Raw genomic sequence first — 16,930 nt, 5'->3', positions numbered from 1 at the left:
CAAAGGGTGCAATACATACACTTTAAGAAGTAGATTATTTCGGTGATTTTCACTGTCGTAGAGTTAAAGACCGCTATCCTGTTCACTGTCATGCTGTTATAATGGCGTGTAGCCTTCAGAGAGGCTTTGTGCAGTTCTTTGTATTTGACGCTCTATAGGCGACCTGCGCATCCGGGAAGATGGGGTCCTCCCTAAGATGTATTATTCTGTCAGTAGTCCAACCCAGGCCCCCTTAGACCAAAGGCAAGCATGCAAGCATTTGGCCATGGAGGCGGTCCAACTGTGTGCTGAAGAAATAAAAAATATTTTGCATGATGTGGTGCGGTGAGGTGCTATCGATAATAGTGCATTCGTTTAATTCGATCACTTTTATTGCATTTATAGCATTCTGAGACTTTCCTTTGACAAGATGTGAAATTCACAATACAAATAGGGAGAATATTCCGTGAGGGAGGCATGAGATATGAAGATTACGGAACTTTTCGAGTTGTAACCATACTTGTTCGTTGTAGGCAGGTATAACATTGTCACATACTGTAGGCTACCTCTTCATGTATCTTATATGCTGAATACTTAATCATCTCCCTCTTCACCTTCCTCTGATTTCCTCTCCTACACTTCTTTGAATATGTCTGTCCTAAAATTATATAAATGTGTTATTATCCCTGGTGTACATTCTCTGTTCAGTAACACAAGATGAGTGAAAAATTCAAGTTAATTTGTAATCCTACATTATATCTTTCTGATCCATGTTTTGCTCTGATTACGTCTTTCAGCACATAGGCAACTTCCTTGTTCTTATAGCACAAAATACACTGATATTCCACATAATATTTTCGTACAGCTTTGCTGTCATATAAAGTAGGGCCTTAAGGCGGGTGACACCGCATGAAGGTTATGTTACCGCATGCCTCTAGAATTTTGGTGATCTGTTAACTTTTCCTCATTCTGTCAGTGTTATGCCGTGCATTGAACTGTGAGCAAATATGTTTTTAAATGTTGGTGAATATTATTATTTCTAAAGAAGACTTGCCACCGCGAGTGTCTGAATTGCATTTTCCGTTATAGGGCCTATTTCCTTTCTGCTCGAAGAGCCATTGTGGTGCAGCCTCTTCATGATGGAGGATGAACGAGGACCTGTTCTGGATATTTCAGATATGGTCACGAAACACACGAATGAATGCATTTTTCTGCAAATTCGCGCAGATTCAGATTCAATAACCAACCGGCAGGCTGGTTGTTACCGCGTAGTGCCCACAGAGGACGCGAATGATTTTGATGTATTTTATTTGCATAAACTTACTATAAGTTAATTAATTTAAATACTTGTAAAATAATGCACAGTGACATTTCATCGCCTTGACAACTTATCTTCCCCACACAGCACGGTCCCAGTAATGAAATGGCGTATGGCTTTTAGTGCCCGGAGTGTCCGAGGTCAAGTTTGGCTCTCCAGGTGCAGGTCTTTTGATTTGATTCTCGTAGGCGACTTGCGTGTCGTGACGGGGATGAAATGATGATGAATACGACAGATACACCCAGCCCCCGTGCCAGGGAAATTAACCAATGATGGTTAAAATTCCCGACCCTGTCGAACCCGGGAGCCCTGTAACAAAAGGCCAGCAAGCTAACCATTTAGCCATGGAGCCGGACACGGTCCCAGCAAGAGCAGTAGACAGGGTAATACATGCCGTGAATGTGGAAAAAAGTGTTTGTTCGACGACCAGCAAGAATGTCGTTTGATTTATGAGGATTTGCGATCGCCTTGTCAGCAAAACTAAAACGTTCAGAGCAAATATTGCTTGTTTCTTTCATCAGGTAACTCTGTCTTTGAATATTACTTACATGACTTTTAATTCATCATGCAATTATCTTAATATTATTTTGAGATATATCACGATGAAAATGTCTGAGTTCACATTCCACATAACGCGCGATTTCTTCCACTAGTTTGCACGTTAACACCCAACCAGAATGGGTGATTCCGTGATTCCGTGGAAAACATGTTTTCAGTATTTGAAAACATTTAAATTTTAAAAAATGTCCGCCTCTGTGGTGTAGTGGTTAGTGTGATTAGCTGCCAGCCCCGGAGGCACGGGTTCGATTCCCGGCTCTGCCACGAAATTTGAAAAGTGGTACGAGGGCTGGAGCGGGGTCCACTCAGCCTCGGGAGGTCAACTGAGTAGAGGTGAGTTCGATTCCCACCTCAGCCATCCTGGAAGTGGTTTTCCACTTCTCCTCCAGGCAAATGCCGGGATGGTACCTAACTTAAGGCCACGGCCGCTTCCTTCCCACTTCCTCGTCTGTCTCTTCCAAACTTTCCATCCCCCCGCAAGGCCCCTGTTCAGCATAGCAGGTGAGGCCGCCTGGGCGAGGTACTGGTCATCCTCCCCACTTGTATCCCCCGACCCAGAGTCTGAAGCTCCAGGACAATGCCCTTGAGGTGGTAGAGGTGGGATCCCTCGCTGAGTCCGAGGGAAAACCAACCCTGGAGGGTAAACAGGTAAAGAAGAAGGAGAAGAAGAAGAAGAATACATTTTTAAAAATCATGTCAGTGAAATTCTTTCTATTAAAAATTAACATTGCTAAAAAGTAGCAACATTGAATTTTAGCCAATTACTTGCTTTTCTTATCCACTTTTTATTGAATTTCTAAAAACTGTGCGGTAACCCCCACTTTTACGTTACCTACTCACATCAGCTACCGGTATGCAATTACCACCGGGTGAGTTGGCCGTGCCGTTAGTGGCCCGCAGCTGCGAGCTTGCGTACGGGAGAGGGTTCGAATCCCATTGTCGGCAGCCCTGAAAATGGTTTTCCATGGTTTCCCATTTTCACACCAGGCAAATGCTGGGGCTGTACCTTAATTAAGGCTACGGCCGCTTCCTTCCGACTCCTAGCTATTTCCTATCCCATCGTCGTCATGAGACCTAACTGTGTCAGTGCGACGTAAAGCCAGTAGCAGAAAAAATATCCACTCATTTACATTTTAGTTAACATTTCAGATCCTATTGTTATGATTTTAAAGGTTGACTGTTAATGCATTTATCGAATAAAATATAGTCCCTCTCTCTCTCTCTCTCTCTCTCTATTCTTATTCACCACCAGAAGTCTAGGTAAGAGTAAGCACAGAGGGAAGACGGGATGGAAAGAGAGAAAAATAATTGTTGAGTCTCCTGTATCACACTTGCCCAAACTAATGCGTTCGACCTCTGCTCAGTCCTGTGGATTCGATGGTGTCCAAATACGCCCGTCGGCAGATTCGCTGGCATGCAAAAGAACTCCAGCGGAAAAAAAATTCGAGCAACTGTAAACATTTGAAAACCGTAAAAAAATTACATGACATAAAAGCAGTAACATTGTTGTTAAACGTGGCTTGTTTATTCAGCATTTCAAAGAAAGGTTTTATCCACTAAACTGGTACGTACCCTATGATATTTCTCCACATTGCTACGAACTAAATTTCCCATCAACAATCCCAACTCCCTCTACTGAATCATCTCTACAAGTAATGTGACGTACCGCTTTCCAGTCAAGAGCAAAGGAGAGGAGAGGGGGACGGCACATGACGTATCAGGACTTCCCCGCAGGCCAGCTGTTCGCTAGAGCGAGCATCACAGCTTCAGTGAGCCGCCAGTCTGTGTAGCAGTTCCCTCATGGCTAGCATGTGGTTCTCCTTGCTGTGTTTCGCTGCCGTCCTTGCTATATCGTCTACCCGTAAGTATTGCAATAACACGCACATATAACTGTGATAAATTTATCTTGAATAATATCCTGTTGGATGAACTGTGATCACGGATGTATTTATACTTCATGTGCGTTTAGAAGGATTTAATGTGTTTCACTGAAATCGGAAATTCTCGTCATTACCCAGCACCAGAGAAAGATTTGCAGGGAGGTAGTGATTCAAATCTGCTCGTGTCTTGTGGCGGATCATCTGGCTGCCCCCAGGGACCACAGCAAAATCTCGCATTGCTTCTACTTCTTTATGCCAGGTTACTCCCTTTTTACATTCTCTGTGTAAAGGAAAGGGAAGGGAAGGGCGAGAGAATGTAAGATTTCCTACATCTCGCAAACCAAATATCGTCGGCAAATGAAGAGAACAGTAGTTTCTCAAGGGGGTCTGATTGGAAATATGAAAGTAAGAAGCCTAGAAGTAATGCCAGACTCAGGGAGGGACCTTCGGCCGACAGTGCACGCTCCTCAGTTGAGAACCCCTGAGTCTCCACAGACAGGGGGACATTGTAGGTATATCGTATGCCCCCACCCACAGAAGTATATTGGGCTTGTACCTTCTAGGTTTTCTTTCGATTTTTATCGCCTTTCCTCTCTTCACTCAATACCTTCACTTTTAAAGCTGTTATCTTCTTTCTTCTACGATTACTGTGAAAAAGAGCTATTCATGTCGTTGTTTTACCATCACCGTCTGTCTGTGCGTTTATTTCTTTTTGTTGTTGAGTTCTGAACCCCAAAACTAGTTGGATCCCCAACAGTTCACTTCCACCATGTGTCAATGCAAATTAAAATAGTTCCACATTGATTTCCTTACTGGACCAAGTCACTATTGTTTATCAGTCTGCCAAGTCCATTGAAACGTACGCGCCAACCGATAAATAAAAAAAGTCCAACTTTCACCGAGCGAGTTGGCCATGAGGGTAGGGGCGTGCAGCTGTGAGCTTGCAGTCGGGAGTTAGCGGGTTCGAACCTCACTGTCGGCAGCCTTGAAGATGGTTTTCCGTAGTTTTCCATTTTCACACCAGGCAAATGCCGGGGTTGTACCTTAATTAAGACCGCAGACGCTTCCTTCCCACCCCTAGCCCTTTCCTGTCCCATCGTCGCCATGAGACTTATCTGTGTCTGTGCGACGTAAATCAACTTGAAAACAAAGTTCCACTTTCATATCATTTATCACAGGGTCTGGCTGCATAAGGAAAGATGTTCATACTAGTGCTCACACCTCAGTCGCTTTCGTTGTGTTACAGATTACATGAAGACAAGAAGATGAAAGTAAGAAAACTCAAGTCCATACAAAGAGATACAGTTGCACACTGGAACCATTTTCTTGCACTAGGTTACAGCAAGTGTGGCCTCAGCCCAAACGTTTGCAATTAATTCCTAGCAGGGTAATAGAGACCAACGATATACCATGACCTAGAATTACAACAGTGAGCACGGGTTCGATTTCTGGGCTGCTTGGAAGGAATGGAATGTAGCGTACTCTGCCTCGAGTAAAAAATGAAATGGGTGTATGGCTTTTAGTGCCGAGAGTGTCCGAGGACAAGTTCGGCTCGCCGGATGCAGGTCTTCTGATTTGACTCACATAGGCGACCTGGGGCCTATTCCACAAAAGTATGGTCTTATACATTACAAGTTACTAGTGTGGGTTCTTGTAATGTATGGAGTTGTACATTTCTGTTCCACAAAAGATTGATAGTCTCTTGTATATTACCAGTGAATTGTTACAAGTTTTACAAGTGACGACATATCAATAAACATACTACGTCATAGCATGAATCAGCTGTTTATCTTCGTATTCCATTCGTTGAATTAGGTTATGCTTGCCTCATTTATCGTAATATCGTATTTTACGGTAACTTATGCAGCAAAGATTGAAAGAACTAATATTCCTGTGAATTTCTTAATGCTACGATGTTATTTTTCAGTTTATTTCTTTGATGATAGGAAATTACTCCGTTATTATCACCCATTCTGTTCTTCCGCGATCCTCGCGTATGTTCTACGAGAGTCTAACATACCTACCTTGGTCTGTCATTAGGAATCAGATGCCGCTAATAACGATATTCGGCCGCCAAACTTAATTGTTACGAAATTGCAAACTCTGCATGAATTGTAAAAGTTGGACGTATGTAAGAGATATTCTGCTCATTAATGATTCCAGGAATGTCCTTGGAATATGTTTTTTTCAGTATTTTCAGGCCAACAAACAATTTGAGGAAATTTTATATCATTTATTGCAGCTACCACAGACCGAAGATTTTGCCATCCCAAGCATATCTGCAGTACCATGGTACTGACCACCATTTCCTAGCCAATGTAATGTTGTTTAGCAGAGAGAGATTTATTTCTGTTCGTAGGATATTTTAACCTATGGCCAATATCTATCAAAAGGTCTTCCACTTGTATTGTGCTTAACCTAAAACGTTCATTGTATTCAAATACAGTGTTAAACTGGAAGTTTATTCTTTCCCTGTACAGACGATAGTTTTCATTTTCATCACCATCACTATCACTACTGCTAGACCACATATTTATCAAAATGTATCCAAAATAAGCGTATTTAAATAGCACTAGTACATTTATATATTATTGCCCTTTCACTGGTAGAGAATTCTTCTCAATTCGCTAGTAAGTTACAAGTACTAGTACTTTTGTGGAACACGCCTATAAAAATTCACTAGTAATTTGTAAGTATGGAGTAGTAAAGTACAACTGTAGAAAATTCTTTTGTGGAACAGAAACTCTGGTATTTGTACAAGTTACTAGAGAATTTACTTGTAATGTACAAGACCATACTTTTGTGGAATAGGCCCCTGCGCGTCAAAGGCCAGCACGCTAATATTTTAGCCATGGAGCCGGACTCTGCCTTGAGTGGCACTGTGGGTTATAACCACACTCTCGTCTATTCTAGAAGTGATTTTCCATGGTTTCAAACTTTATCTCCACGTCAATGTCGAGATGAATTAATGAAACTAATAATAATGGTTTCACGACCCATTAACTACTTTTACGGTTTTCGGAGATGCCGATGTCCTAGAATTTTGTCCCGCGGGAGTTAATTTACGTGCCGTTAAGTCTACCGACAAGACACTGGAGTATTTTGAGCACCTTTAAATAATACAGGACCTGCCAATTTGGGCTCATCTGAGCTCATTAACCCGGCCGGCACATCGAGATGTAATGTGCAGAACAAGGCCGCTCCCTTCGTAATCCTGGCCTCAGTTAGTTACACATCAGTGTACAGGAGTAACATCATGATGGGAGGCCCCAGATGCGGTTCCGGTCTACTCCAAGACAATGCTGGTTTGAGAGTTGTAACGGTGTTCACTCAACTTAGTCAACTCCAGTGCAGAATTATCTACTTTGAGAAACAGCGAACCCGGTCATAAAAGCCATTTATTACAGCTATGGAGTATAATGCCGACAACGTGATACTCTAATGTGTGCGGCCATCTGATTTGTAACAGTCGTTTGGCAGGTTCAATGCCATCAATAGTTCGTAACAATTCACCAGTACGGACACCAGAACAACAAAGGTTGTAAGGCAGACTAGACCTTTTTTTTACAATTGACTTTACGTCACACCGACACACATATGTCTTTCGATGACGATGGGATAGGAAAGGGCTAGGAGATGGAAGGAAGCGGCCGTGGCCATAATTAAGATGCAGCCCCAGCATTTGCCTGGTGTGCAGAAGGGAAACCACGGAAAACCATCTTCAGGTCTGCCAGCGGTGGGGTTCAAACCCACTATCTCCCGAATGGAAGCTCACAGTTGGGCGCCCCTAACCGCCCGGCCAACCCACTCGGTATTTGACAAATTAATTCACAGTGCTGTCACAAGACTTTTGCGTGCGGGAATAGAAACAACTACTATGAATAGTCGGTTTTGTAATATATTCCGTCAGGTGATAGCCTTATGAGTTGAAGGTCTCAGGATCGAATGCCAGCAAGCAAATTAAATGACACGAAGAAGAAACTCACCCCCCGGAGGCCCGGGTTCGATTCCCGGCTCGGCCACGAAATTTGGAAAGTGGTTCTAGGGCTGGAATGGGGTCTACTCAGCCTCGGGAGGTCAGCTGAGTAGAAGTGGGTTCGATTCCCACCTCAGCCATCCTCGATGTGGTTTTCCATGGTTTCCCACTTATCCTCCATGCAAATACCGGGATGGTACCTAATTTAAGACCACGGCCGCTTCCTTCCCTCTTCCTTGCCATCTTCCCATCCACCATACGGCCCCTGTTCACCATAGCAGATGAGGCCGTCTGGGCAAGGCACTGGTTCTCCTTTCCATTGTATCCCCCGCGACCCAAAATTTCGCTCTCCAGGACACTGCTCTTCCGGTAGAGTTGGGATACCTGGCTGAGTCCGAGGAAAACCTACCCTGGAGGTTAAACAGATTAAGAAAGAAAGAAAGAAAGAAAGAAGAAACTCCTTTCAAGGCATATTTCTGGAACTTTGGCATTTAATAATAATAATAATAATAATAATAATAATAACAATAATAATAATACCGAGCTCGATAGCTGCAGTCGCTTAAGTGCGGTCAGTATCCAGTATTCGGAAGATAGTAAGTTCGAACCCCACTATCGGCAGCCCTGAAGATGGTTTTCCGTGGTTTCCCATTTTCTCACCGGGCAAATGCTGCGGCTGTACCTTAAATAAGGCCACGGCCGCTTCCTTCCCACTCCTAGCCCTTTCCTGTCCCATCGTCGCAATAAGACCTATCTGTGTCGGTGCGACGTAAAGCAACTAGCAAAAGAAAATAATAATAATAATATTAATTGTTACCGTATTTTTGTGGATCGCAGAGAGGTGAAAGAAGGTGCTGGTGGTAATGGGTCTATCTACGATATCAAAGATTCATTTAAAACTTTCAAATAATGGTTATATTTCTCTTCAGATCTCAAACATAACAAAATTCGTCACAAGGCGAAGAAAAAAAAGGTCAGGTACAAAGCAATTTAGATAATAGAATAGAAAACCCCAAATAAAGAATTTTACCAGTTTTGAGCTTCAAGCTCCAAATTTACAATTCGCAAATGTTGCGTTAGTTACATAAGGAAAGATATCTCCTAATACACAGTGTCCACGAGCACTTGGCTCCAACAGTAACAATTTACGGCCTTCCAAAGGCACCCTTCAATATTACAGTAAAATTAGCAATCACAGAAAAGAGCTTACATACTCTCCACCGGGCGAGTTGGCCGTGCGCGTAGAGGCGCGCGGCTGTGAGCTTGCATCCGGGAGATAGTAGGTTCGAATCCCACTGTCGGCAGCCCTGAAAATGGTTTTCCGTGGTTTCCCATTTTCACACCAGGCAAATGCTGGGGCTGTACCTTAATTAAGGCCACGGCCGCTTCCTTCCAACTCCTAGGCCTTTCCTATCCCATCGTCGCCATAAGACCTATCTGTGTCGGTGCGACGTAAAGCCCATAGCAAAAAAAAAAAACATACTCTCCAACTTTAACCAAGGAGACTGCGCTCTTAATTTCTTACAGCCCGCTCAAAGCAACATTACATCAAAAATCGGCCTCTCTAGGCCCCCTATAATTTACAATTTTTACACAGAGGTATCTATTACCCAAACTACTGAGCCTTCGTGGAAAGAAGAACAGGTTAAATTACTGGCCCTAAAATAAAAGTATGGAGGCGTACACTTGCGCTACTAGAAAATTAAGTACAAAACCCTGATTGGGCTCGCAGCCCGATGATGCGGAGGCTAATCCCAAGCTACTGAAGTGACTAGAATGAAGGATAATTTAATGCTTAACAGAAAATAGAAACAGTTACAAAATCGTAGTCGCCTCAAGATAGATTGAAGGGGAACTCGAGAGGGTAACGCACTCTCTATCCCCGATTTACAATTTAAGTCTTTATGAAATTTTACATTAGCCAAAAGAAGGTCTACATTTTAGAAAACAGGAGGTTACATAGTTAGAAATTAGAACCTTCCCCTCATGTAAGTCTGCGGAGGTTGCTACAGAAAAGTAATACTGGTGGCCATTAGCTTGGCTGTTGAACTGCCTGGCGAAGAATGAGGCGCCCCGCCTCCTGTCGTAGCACACACACTCAGTAAGACGACGATCAATAAGACAAGGTAGCCTGAAAAAGCCGCAGCTTAAATACCCGAGGAGGCGGTGCGAGAGGGTTCTGGACTAAATTCGGACACACCCTCTCATTTTTATTGGCAAATTCAAAAGGTACAAGAAGCCTATTACAGTACCTAACAAAAGTTTAAGTCCACCCTCATGGTTGATCTACTTTTTTAAAAGCAACAAAGTAATAGGACTATATTAAAAATAAAATCACTTTTATAGTATGTCTGGCACTATCGTCTAATGCTACTGAAAGTTTTTTTTCCAGATATTTAAGGTTAGTGACCACATTGTTTTACTTTTCCCTCAACGATGTAAATGGACTAAAAATTACGAAATCATGTTTTAATCAAAATTATTTTCTTACTCAATTACTCATTGAAAATTACTTTTATTCTACATATAACACTACAGTTTAATGCTCCTTGTAATTTTCACCATGTATTTGAGGTTGAAGAACACTTTTACCAAAAATTTTGAATTTTGGGTTAGAATTTTCAAGTCATCTGGTAACAAAAATTTAAATAAAAAAATCATTATTATACACTAATTTTCGTCTTAATTATCAATAGGACCTCCTTTATTTTTCAAACACATTTTCACATATTTTCGCATGCTCTGGATTAATTTCAGGCATTCCTGGGGCGTAATTTCGTTCCAAACTTCGGGAATCTTCTCACGAAGTTCCTGGACACTCCTTGGTTTCCTTGCAGCTACACGAAGGCCTATGATGTTCCAGAGGTTTTCAATTGGATTTAAGTCTGGACTTCTGGCTGGCCAATCCAACAATGTGATGCCTTTTCTCTCAAACCACTCCATTGTTGTGCCTGATTTGTGGCATGGAGCGTTATCTTGCTGATAAACGAAATATCCACCGTGAAGTTTCTGGGCGGATGGCAGCATGTTTTCTTGCATGGTTTCAATGTACTGTTGTGAATTCATTGTTCCATTGATGAATCTTAATACTCCGGTACCTTGTGCAGACATGCAACTCCAGGTCATGACTGAACCCCCACCTCCCTGAACAGCTGGCACCATGCATTGTGGGAGAAATTTCTCCGTTGCCGTCCTCCGAACCTGCACTTTTCTGGAACTGTACAGTTGGAATCGCGATTCATCACTGAACAGAACTTTGCCCCAATGTTCCATGTACCAATTTTTCTTTATTCTGCACCAGTTTCTTCTGTTCATCTTGTGTGCGTTGTTCAACAATGGTTTCTTTAGTGGGACGTAGGATTTCAGTCCTTTTTCCCTTAGGCGGCGCGAAATGGTCATTACTGAAACGTTCTTATTTGTAGAGTCTTCGAATTCCCGCTTAAGTGAAGGTAAAGACAACTTCCGGTTCATCTTCGAAGCTTTGCAAATGATTCTGTCCTCGCGCACAGATGTTAATCGAGGTCGGCCACTGCGTAGTTTGTCAGCCACTGCACCTCTCTCTTCAAATTTTTTATTGTGTTCGTTACACAAGCCTTACTTACACCCAAATCAATTGCGATTGTTCTATGTCACTTTCCGCATCTTTTCATTCCAATTATTTGCCACTTCAATGTCTCTGACACAGTTTTTTCCCCTTTTTCACAGTTTGCGAAATACCCACTACCTGCTCTTGTCACTTGTATCAATAAACTAGTTTCCCATTCAAGGTCGGGGTCGTAGCAGGTTTTGTTGTTATATCCCATCTGTTGAGGAGAACATCAACTAACTACTCATGCAAGTTCGGTCTCGTTGGCTCAATCAGCTATCTCGCTATTGTTACTTAACCAAATGCCAGAATGTATTAACTTTTTTAAAGTTCGCTTAAAGTACAAAAAAAATTATAAAACGAACATGTTTAAGATCTCGTTTTCTTGTGTCAATGTGATCCTACATCCCACACAATACTGAAAAATTCACTACTAACATAAACAAGACGGTTTAAAGTTAATAAATGTTTCCATAATTAAAAGTGTAGGATTTTTTTTCAGTGACATCATAGTAATAAAAAATCATAACTAATAAAATAAAAATCATATCACAATTCTAATGACATATTTAGATGATAAAGTGTCTAAACTATGCACAGAATATTCACCAAAAGATTACTAACAAAATTATAAGACCAGGAAATTATTATATGAAATAGGCTAGTGGTCTTAAACTTTTGTTAGGTACTGTATAGGTTGAAAAATAATTGCAGAAAATTCCCGATTGGCCAGATTCAAAAGCTGGCGGAATGAGAAAGCAGTGTTGCAAACCTTGAAATAACAAAATAAATGAAAGATAATTTAGTTGAGAAAACATAACACAAAACTTCTTTAAATCACTAGTTCTTCCACCGTGCACCAGAGTGCATGACCACAGTTTTTGTAAGGACATCTATGGAGAAAAGTTCAAACTTCTTGAAGTAAACAAACACAAAATAAATAAATCCAGTCAGTTAGGCAACTTCACATTACTCACTAATTCAATGGTGACATCTTCTGGTAAAAGTCCCAACTTCAAACCGTAGCTGTTTCACGTTTAGTAGGAGAGATAGAGTTCATTACGGCGCTTCTTTTAAATGAGCGAAGTTGAGATGTACCTCCCGGTACAATAATAATAATAATAATAATAATAATAATAATAAGGCCGGACTGAGTGACTCAGACGGTTGAGCGCTGACATTCTGAGCCCTATTTGGCGGTTTCGATACCGGCCCAGACCGGTGCTCAAAGAGGCCAGCCAAGTGTCGGTAGATTTACTGACACGTACGAGAACTCCTTTGGGATGAAATCCCGAGCTCTCGTGACTCAAGTAAAGTGGTTTGCGGGACGTAAAAGCAATAACATTAATAACAATAATACCTACCTGCATTCATTTTCATCGCATATTGTTATGTAAGTCGTTCAACCCCTGTGAATGAACTAAGGGCTTCCATAAACCCATAAACCAGTATTGCCACCCAGTTCTGTGACACCCTTCACTTACGTGTCTCTTACCCTGAATTTTGTCTGCGAACCTGCTTTCTTCATGCGAGATACATTTCATCCGTTATTACATTTGCATTGTTATATCTGGAATCAAGGTCGTAATTAGGGGGTGGGGGTCTGGATCTCGTGTAATTTTCTCTGTCATTCTGAACGTTCAGTTCATTAGGCAGTACTTCGTATTGCAAAGTGAAGTCATTAGCTGACCATCATCTAATAAGAATTAACGCTGTCTGTATAATCATATAGCGAAGTATAAAAAACAACTAAACAGCATTTAGACATTTAGAAATTCAGTTTGAACGTCTATTGACAGCCTATAGTGATCTGGACTCAAGCTAGATAGTGTATCTATCTCTTTGTTATTCAGGTGAGCAAGAATAGTGGTCAATTATCACGAGCAGTTAAGGGACGGGCAACACACTTTAGTGATAGTATGTACGTGCAATTTGTAAATTACCTTGACAGATGTACAATTAGTTATTTTAAATGATTTACAGCAAATACATAATAATAATAATAATAATAATAATAATAATAATAATAATAATAATAATACTCGAAAGTCTATTCTAGTACTATTATTTCTTTAATGATATACACTCCAAATCAGCGAAATTTAGGCTAAGTATTAACTCGTCGAGAAAATATCTCTGAATCTCTGCACCGAAACAAGTTTCTAACTGCGTGCTGGTCTGGAACCTCGACTAGATTCCCTCTATTTACCTTACTGTTATCCGGTAATAATGCACAGCTTAAGTCCTTGAAGTTGTTCCAATTTCGTGGTTTTTGTGTGTCTGTCTTAGGTTTCTTCCCAACCAACTTTACATTCGTCTCCGAAATGCTGATATTCATACACTACTCGATGAAAATATTATATTTAAAGATCTTAAATTTCCATTCTTTGACCCTTTATTTATGCTAGTGGTTTAATGCTGCTCTAACACATGGAGGTTTTTGGCGATGCTAGGATACTAGAGGGATAGGCCTGGGCTGGCTGAAGCCGTGGACTTAAAACGACAACCAATACCACCAATAAACGATGATGAAAATAGTAGAAAATTGCCCTATCTGACTCGAATAGGCGTAGCAGTTATATTGATGTGACGAACATTATAATCGGTGGGCCGCTCTATCTGTTTTTGGAGAGGTGAGGTTTGTTGTAAGCCGCCCCTAACCAGGAGAGCAGACACTGCCTCTTGGATTTCAGTGGCTTTACCTCCAAAGATATGGCCAGCATCCATCTAAAGAGGCTTCATCGTCCATCCTCCTTACAATCTCGGGTTATTTGCCGCCGCCCAACATTCGGTTTTAGCGTTGTTGCAGCTGTTTTTCAGCCTCGCTAACCACACACTTTCCTAATTCGGGACTCCGGAATTTCAGGATTTCACCCTCTCCCAGCCTCAGCATCATCCAAATCCAGACGCGCAGGTTGCCCTTGGGTGTCAAATAAAATGTCCTGCATCAGGCAAGCCGAACATGTCTTAGAACACTTCCGGCACTAAAAACCATAGGATAAACAAATAATTTATTCAAACTCCATGAGTTGTCTATGGAGTCTTACAGCGTAGGTGACATGGCTATGTTGTGGTACGTGATGATAACTTGGTGACAAAGATGGCCCTCTGATAAGATCAGGAGGAAATCGTGCCATAGTAGTCTCAAGAAAAGGTGGTTCGATCGCACCAGAGAAGACATGTGCATTGTAGGCGTCATCGCCTGATAAGCACTCAGTCGAAAAAAGTGTGGAAAGACGTGCATGCAAGAGGACCCTGCTGCATACTAGAAGACCTCTTTAACTTCACAGAACTATGAACTCATACCACCATCAACTCTCATTGCAACCAGGTTGTCAGCTTACTCGCCTTCGATTGCTTGTAATAATGAATCTTATCTAATCTGATCTAGGGATTGTGAGGGTGAATAATATCAGCCTTGGAATGAAATCTCACTCTATTATCACTCACTCCTATCTGATTCCTAAAATAAATGCCTTTGCTTTCGTGAGTAATCAACTTTCTGTACACTTAAAACAAAATTATAATTACTTTATAAGTGAAACAGAAAACAGGTTTTGGATCACAAAATCAGAAATTTCTACTGAAGACAATCTAATGAAGAGGTCTCGAATATTTTCGGCCGTTATTTACGCATTTAAGCTGGAATATAACTCCAGTACTCTAGAGCTAGTTACACTGAATTCTAAATTTACTTTCACCATACAATCAAGAGTACTGCACCCACAATCTGCTCTCCTGAGAGAGGAAGAGCTTAGGAAGTTGAACAATTTCTAAATTAAATTTCCATTTCTGACCTATCGCCCCGAATTCAGTCAGCCTACAACAGAAATGAGAACCATGTTAATTCCTGGGGCCAAAGGTGGTCCAATAAGTCTTAATCGGTTAAAAGCACTTCGTGCCGGGAATACGAAAGGGGAAAGCTTTTAACTTCCACTCCTTCATGGCTTGTACACAGATAGCTTGGCTTTGCTTTTTAGAAGGAGATAGAAGTGTGAAGTCGTCTGACTCATTGGCTGAATGGTCAGAGTTGAGTCCTTCGGTTCAGAGGGTCCCGGGTTCGATTCCCGACCGGGTCGGGTATTTTCATCGCCTCTGATTAATTCTTCTGGCCCGGGGACTAAGTGTTTGTGTTTTCCCAAACACTTTCCTCTTCATATTCAGACAACACTCTACACTACCAACTACCACAGAAACACGCAATAGTGATTACATCGCTCCATGTAGGGTTGGCGTCAGGAAGGGCATTCGGTCGTAAAACAGGGCCAAATCCACTTGTGCGACACAGTTCGCACCCGCGACCCCACAGGTGTGGGAAAAGCGGTAGAAAAAGATGAAGAAGTGTGAAGTAAAGGTGGAAAATACTGTACATTATCTTATAAAGCTATTTACATAACACGTTTCCAATCTGTACGTTAAACGAACCTAAAATATTTTTTGTAGTTGCGCATTAATGTAAAATATTCGTTCGCAAAACGTGCATGATCGTTAAGGCGTCGAGTCTATTTAGTCTGGCCCCGTGCTTAGCCGGTTGGAATCCCGTTGACGATAAAAATAATTCACCATCAGAATGTTGACCGCCAAAGTAGGAGAGGTGGTGGCATACAATTTTGAAGCACTAGACTGCGTGCCAAAGTTCTCGATTCAGTTTCAAGCCTCCCCAACGCATTCATATCGAGTGAGGGCATATGATATTGTTGATTGTGATTCCTCCGTCGGATGGGAAAGCGGAATCTTGAGCAGAGCCATTGGTGTTGTTCGGTAGGAGTAGGCTATGTGCCGACACGGGATTTCACCCTCTCTCCGGCTCAGCATCATCATCCCAGATCCAGTCGCGCAGGTTGCTCATGGGTGTCAAACAAAAAGTCTTGCATCAGGCAAACCGAGCATGTCCCAGGACATTCCCGACACTAAAATCCATACGATAAACAAATAATTTGTTCAAGCTCCATGAGTTGGTTTATGGTGCATAAGCATGATTATGGAATTTATCCTACCTGCAGGGTAATACTTTCTTCTTTATTACATTCTTCTCGGCATGCGTTTCACGAGAGCTACGGAGCGCGTTGCAATTATTGTCGGCGACAATGGTTGGCGTGATGAAATCGAATATTTCATGTTTATAAGAAAGAAATATATATTTCAGTGAACCCTCTCCATACTGGTTGGAAGTTCGCAATGAAATCAAAGATAGTGACTATGCTTTAAAAAGGTTTCCCCAAAAGAATTTACATCAAAATAGTTAAGGACATCCGTAGAGCATTATTAAATAATTATTGGATATACCTACTTAACGTACTGAGAGATATTAAAAGAAACACATTGGGAAAAAGAGACGGGTTATTGGACCCAAGTATAAGGCGTACTGACAGCTATTTAACACGGATGAGCTATGCTGAAAGCCAAATAAGTGACGAGTAGTTTGAGGGCTTGATGCTGATTGTGGTAATCTAAGGAAAGGCTTGGTTTGTAATACCTGCACCTAAGAGGTACCTCGTAACTCACAATTCTCATTCTTTTCTTCTAGAGAGGAGAAAAATACTTCATTGGGCTGTCATTACCCACGCATACTTCAGATTTATTTTTTCATTGATCTATTTATTCTATTATTATTTAACTTATTTGTATAATTA

General features: G+C 41.5%; 1 protein-coding gene across 2 annotated transcripts in view; it reads left to right on the top strand.

Annotated features, from left to right (window-relative positions):
• Nucleotides 1-3,616: 3,616 nt before the first annotated feature.
• Nucleotides 3,617-16,930, top strand: part of LOC136864171 (phenoloxidase-activating enzyme 1) — a 225,800-nt gene continuing 212,486 nt past the window's right edge. The window contains exon 1 of one of the 2 annotated variants that reach the window (XM_067140825.2): nucleotides 3,617-3,716. In XM_067140825.2, the coding sequence (XP_066996926.1) occupies nucleotides 3,656-3,716 (61 nt within the window). In that variant the 5' untranslated portion in view covers nucleotides 3,617-3,655. The remainder of the gene's footprint in view (nucleotides 3,717-16,930) is intronic. The other variant, XM_067140824.2, reaches the window with a different exon arrangement.

This window comes from Anabrus simplex, chromosome 2 (genome assembly GCF_040414725.1).
Source record: "Anabrus simplex isolate iqAnaSimp1 chromosome 2, ASM4041472v1, whole genome shotgun sequence".
NCBI classification, from domain to species: Eukaryota; Metazoa; Arthropoda; class Insecta; order Orthoptera; family Tettigoniidae; genus Anabrus; species Anabrus simplex.
This window is presented reverse-complemented; position numbering and strand designations above follow the sequence as displayed.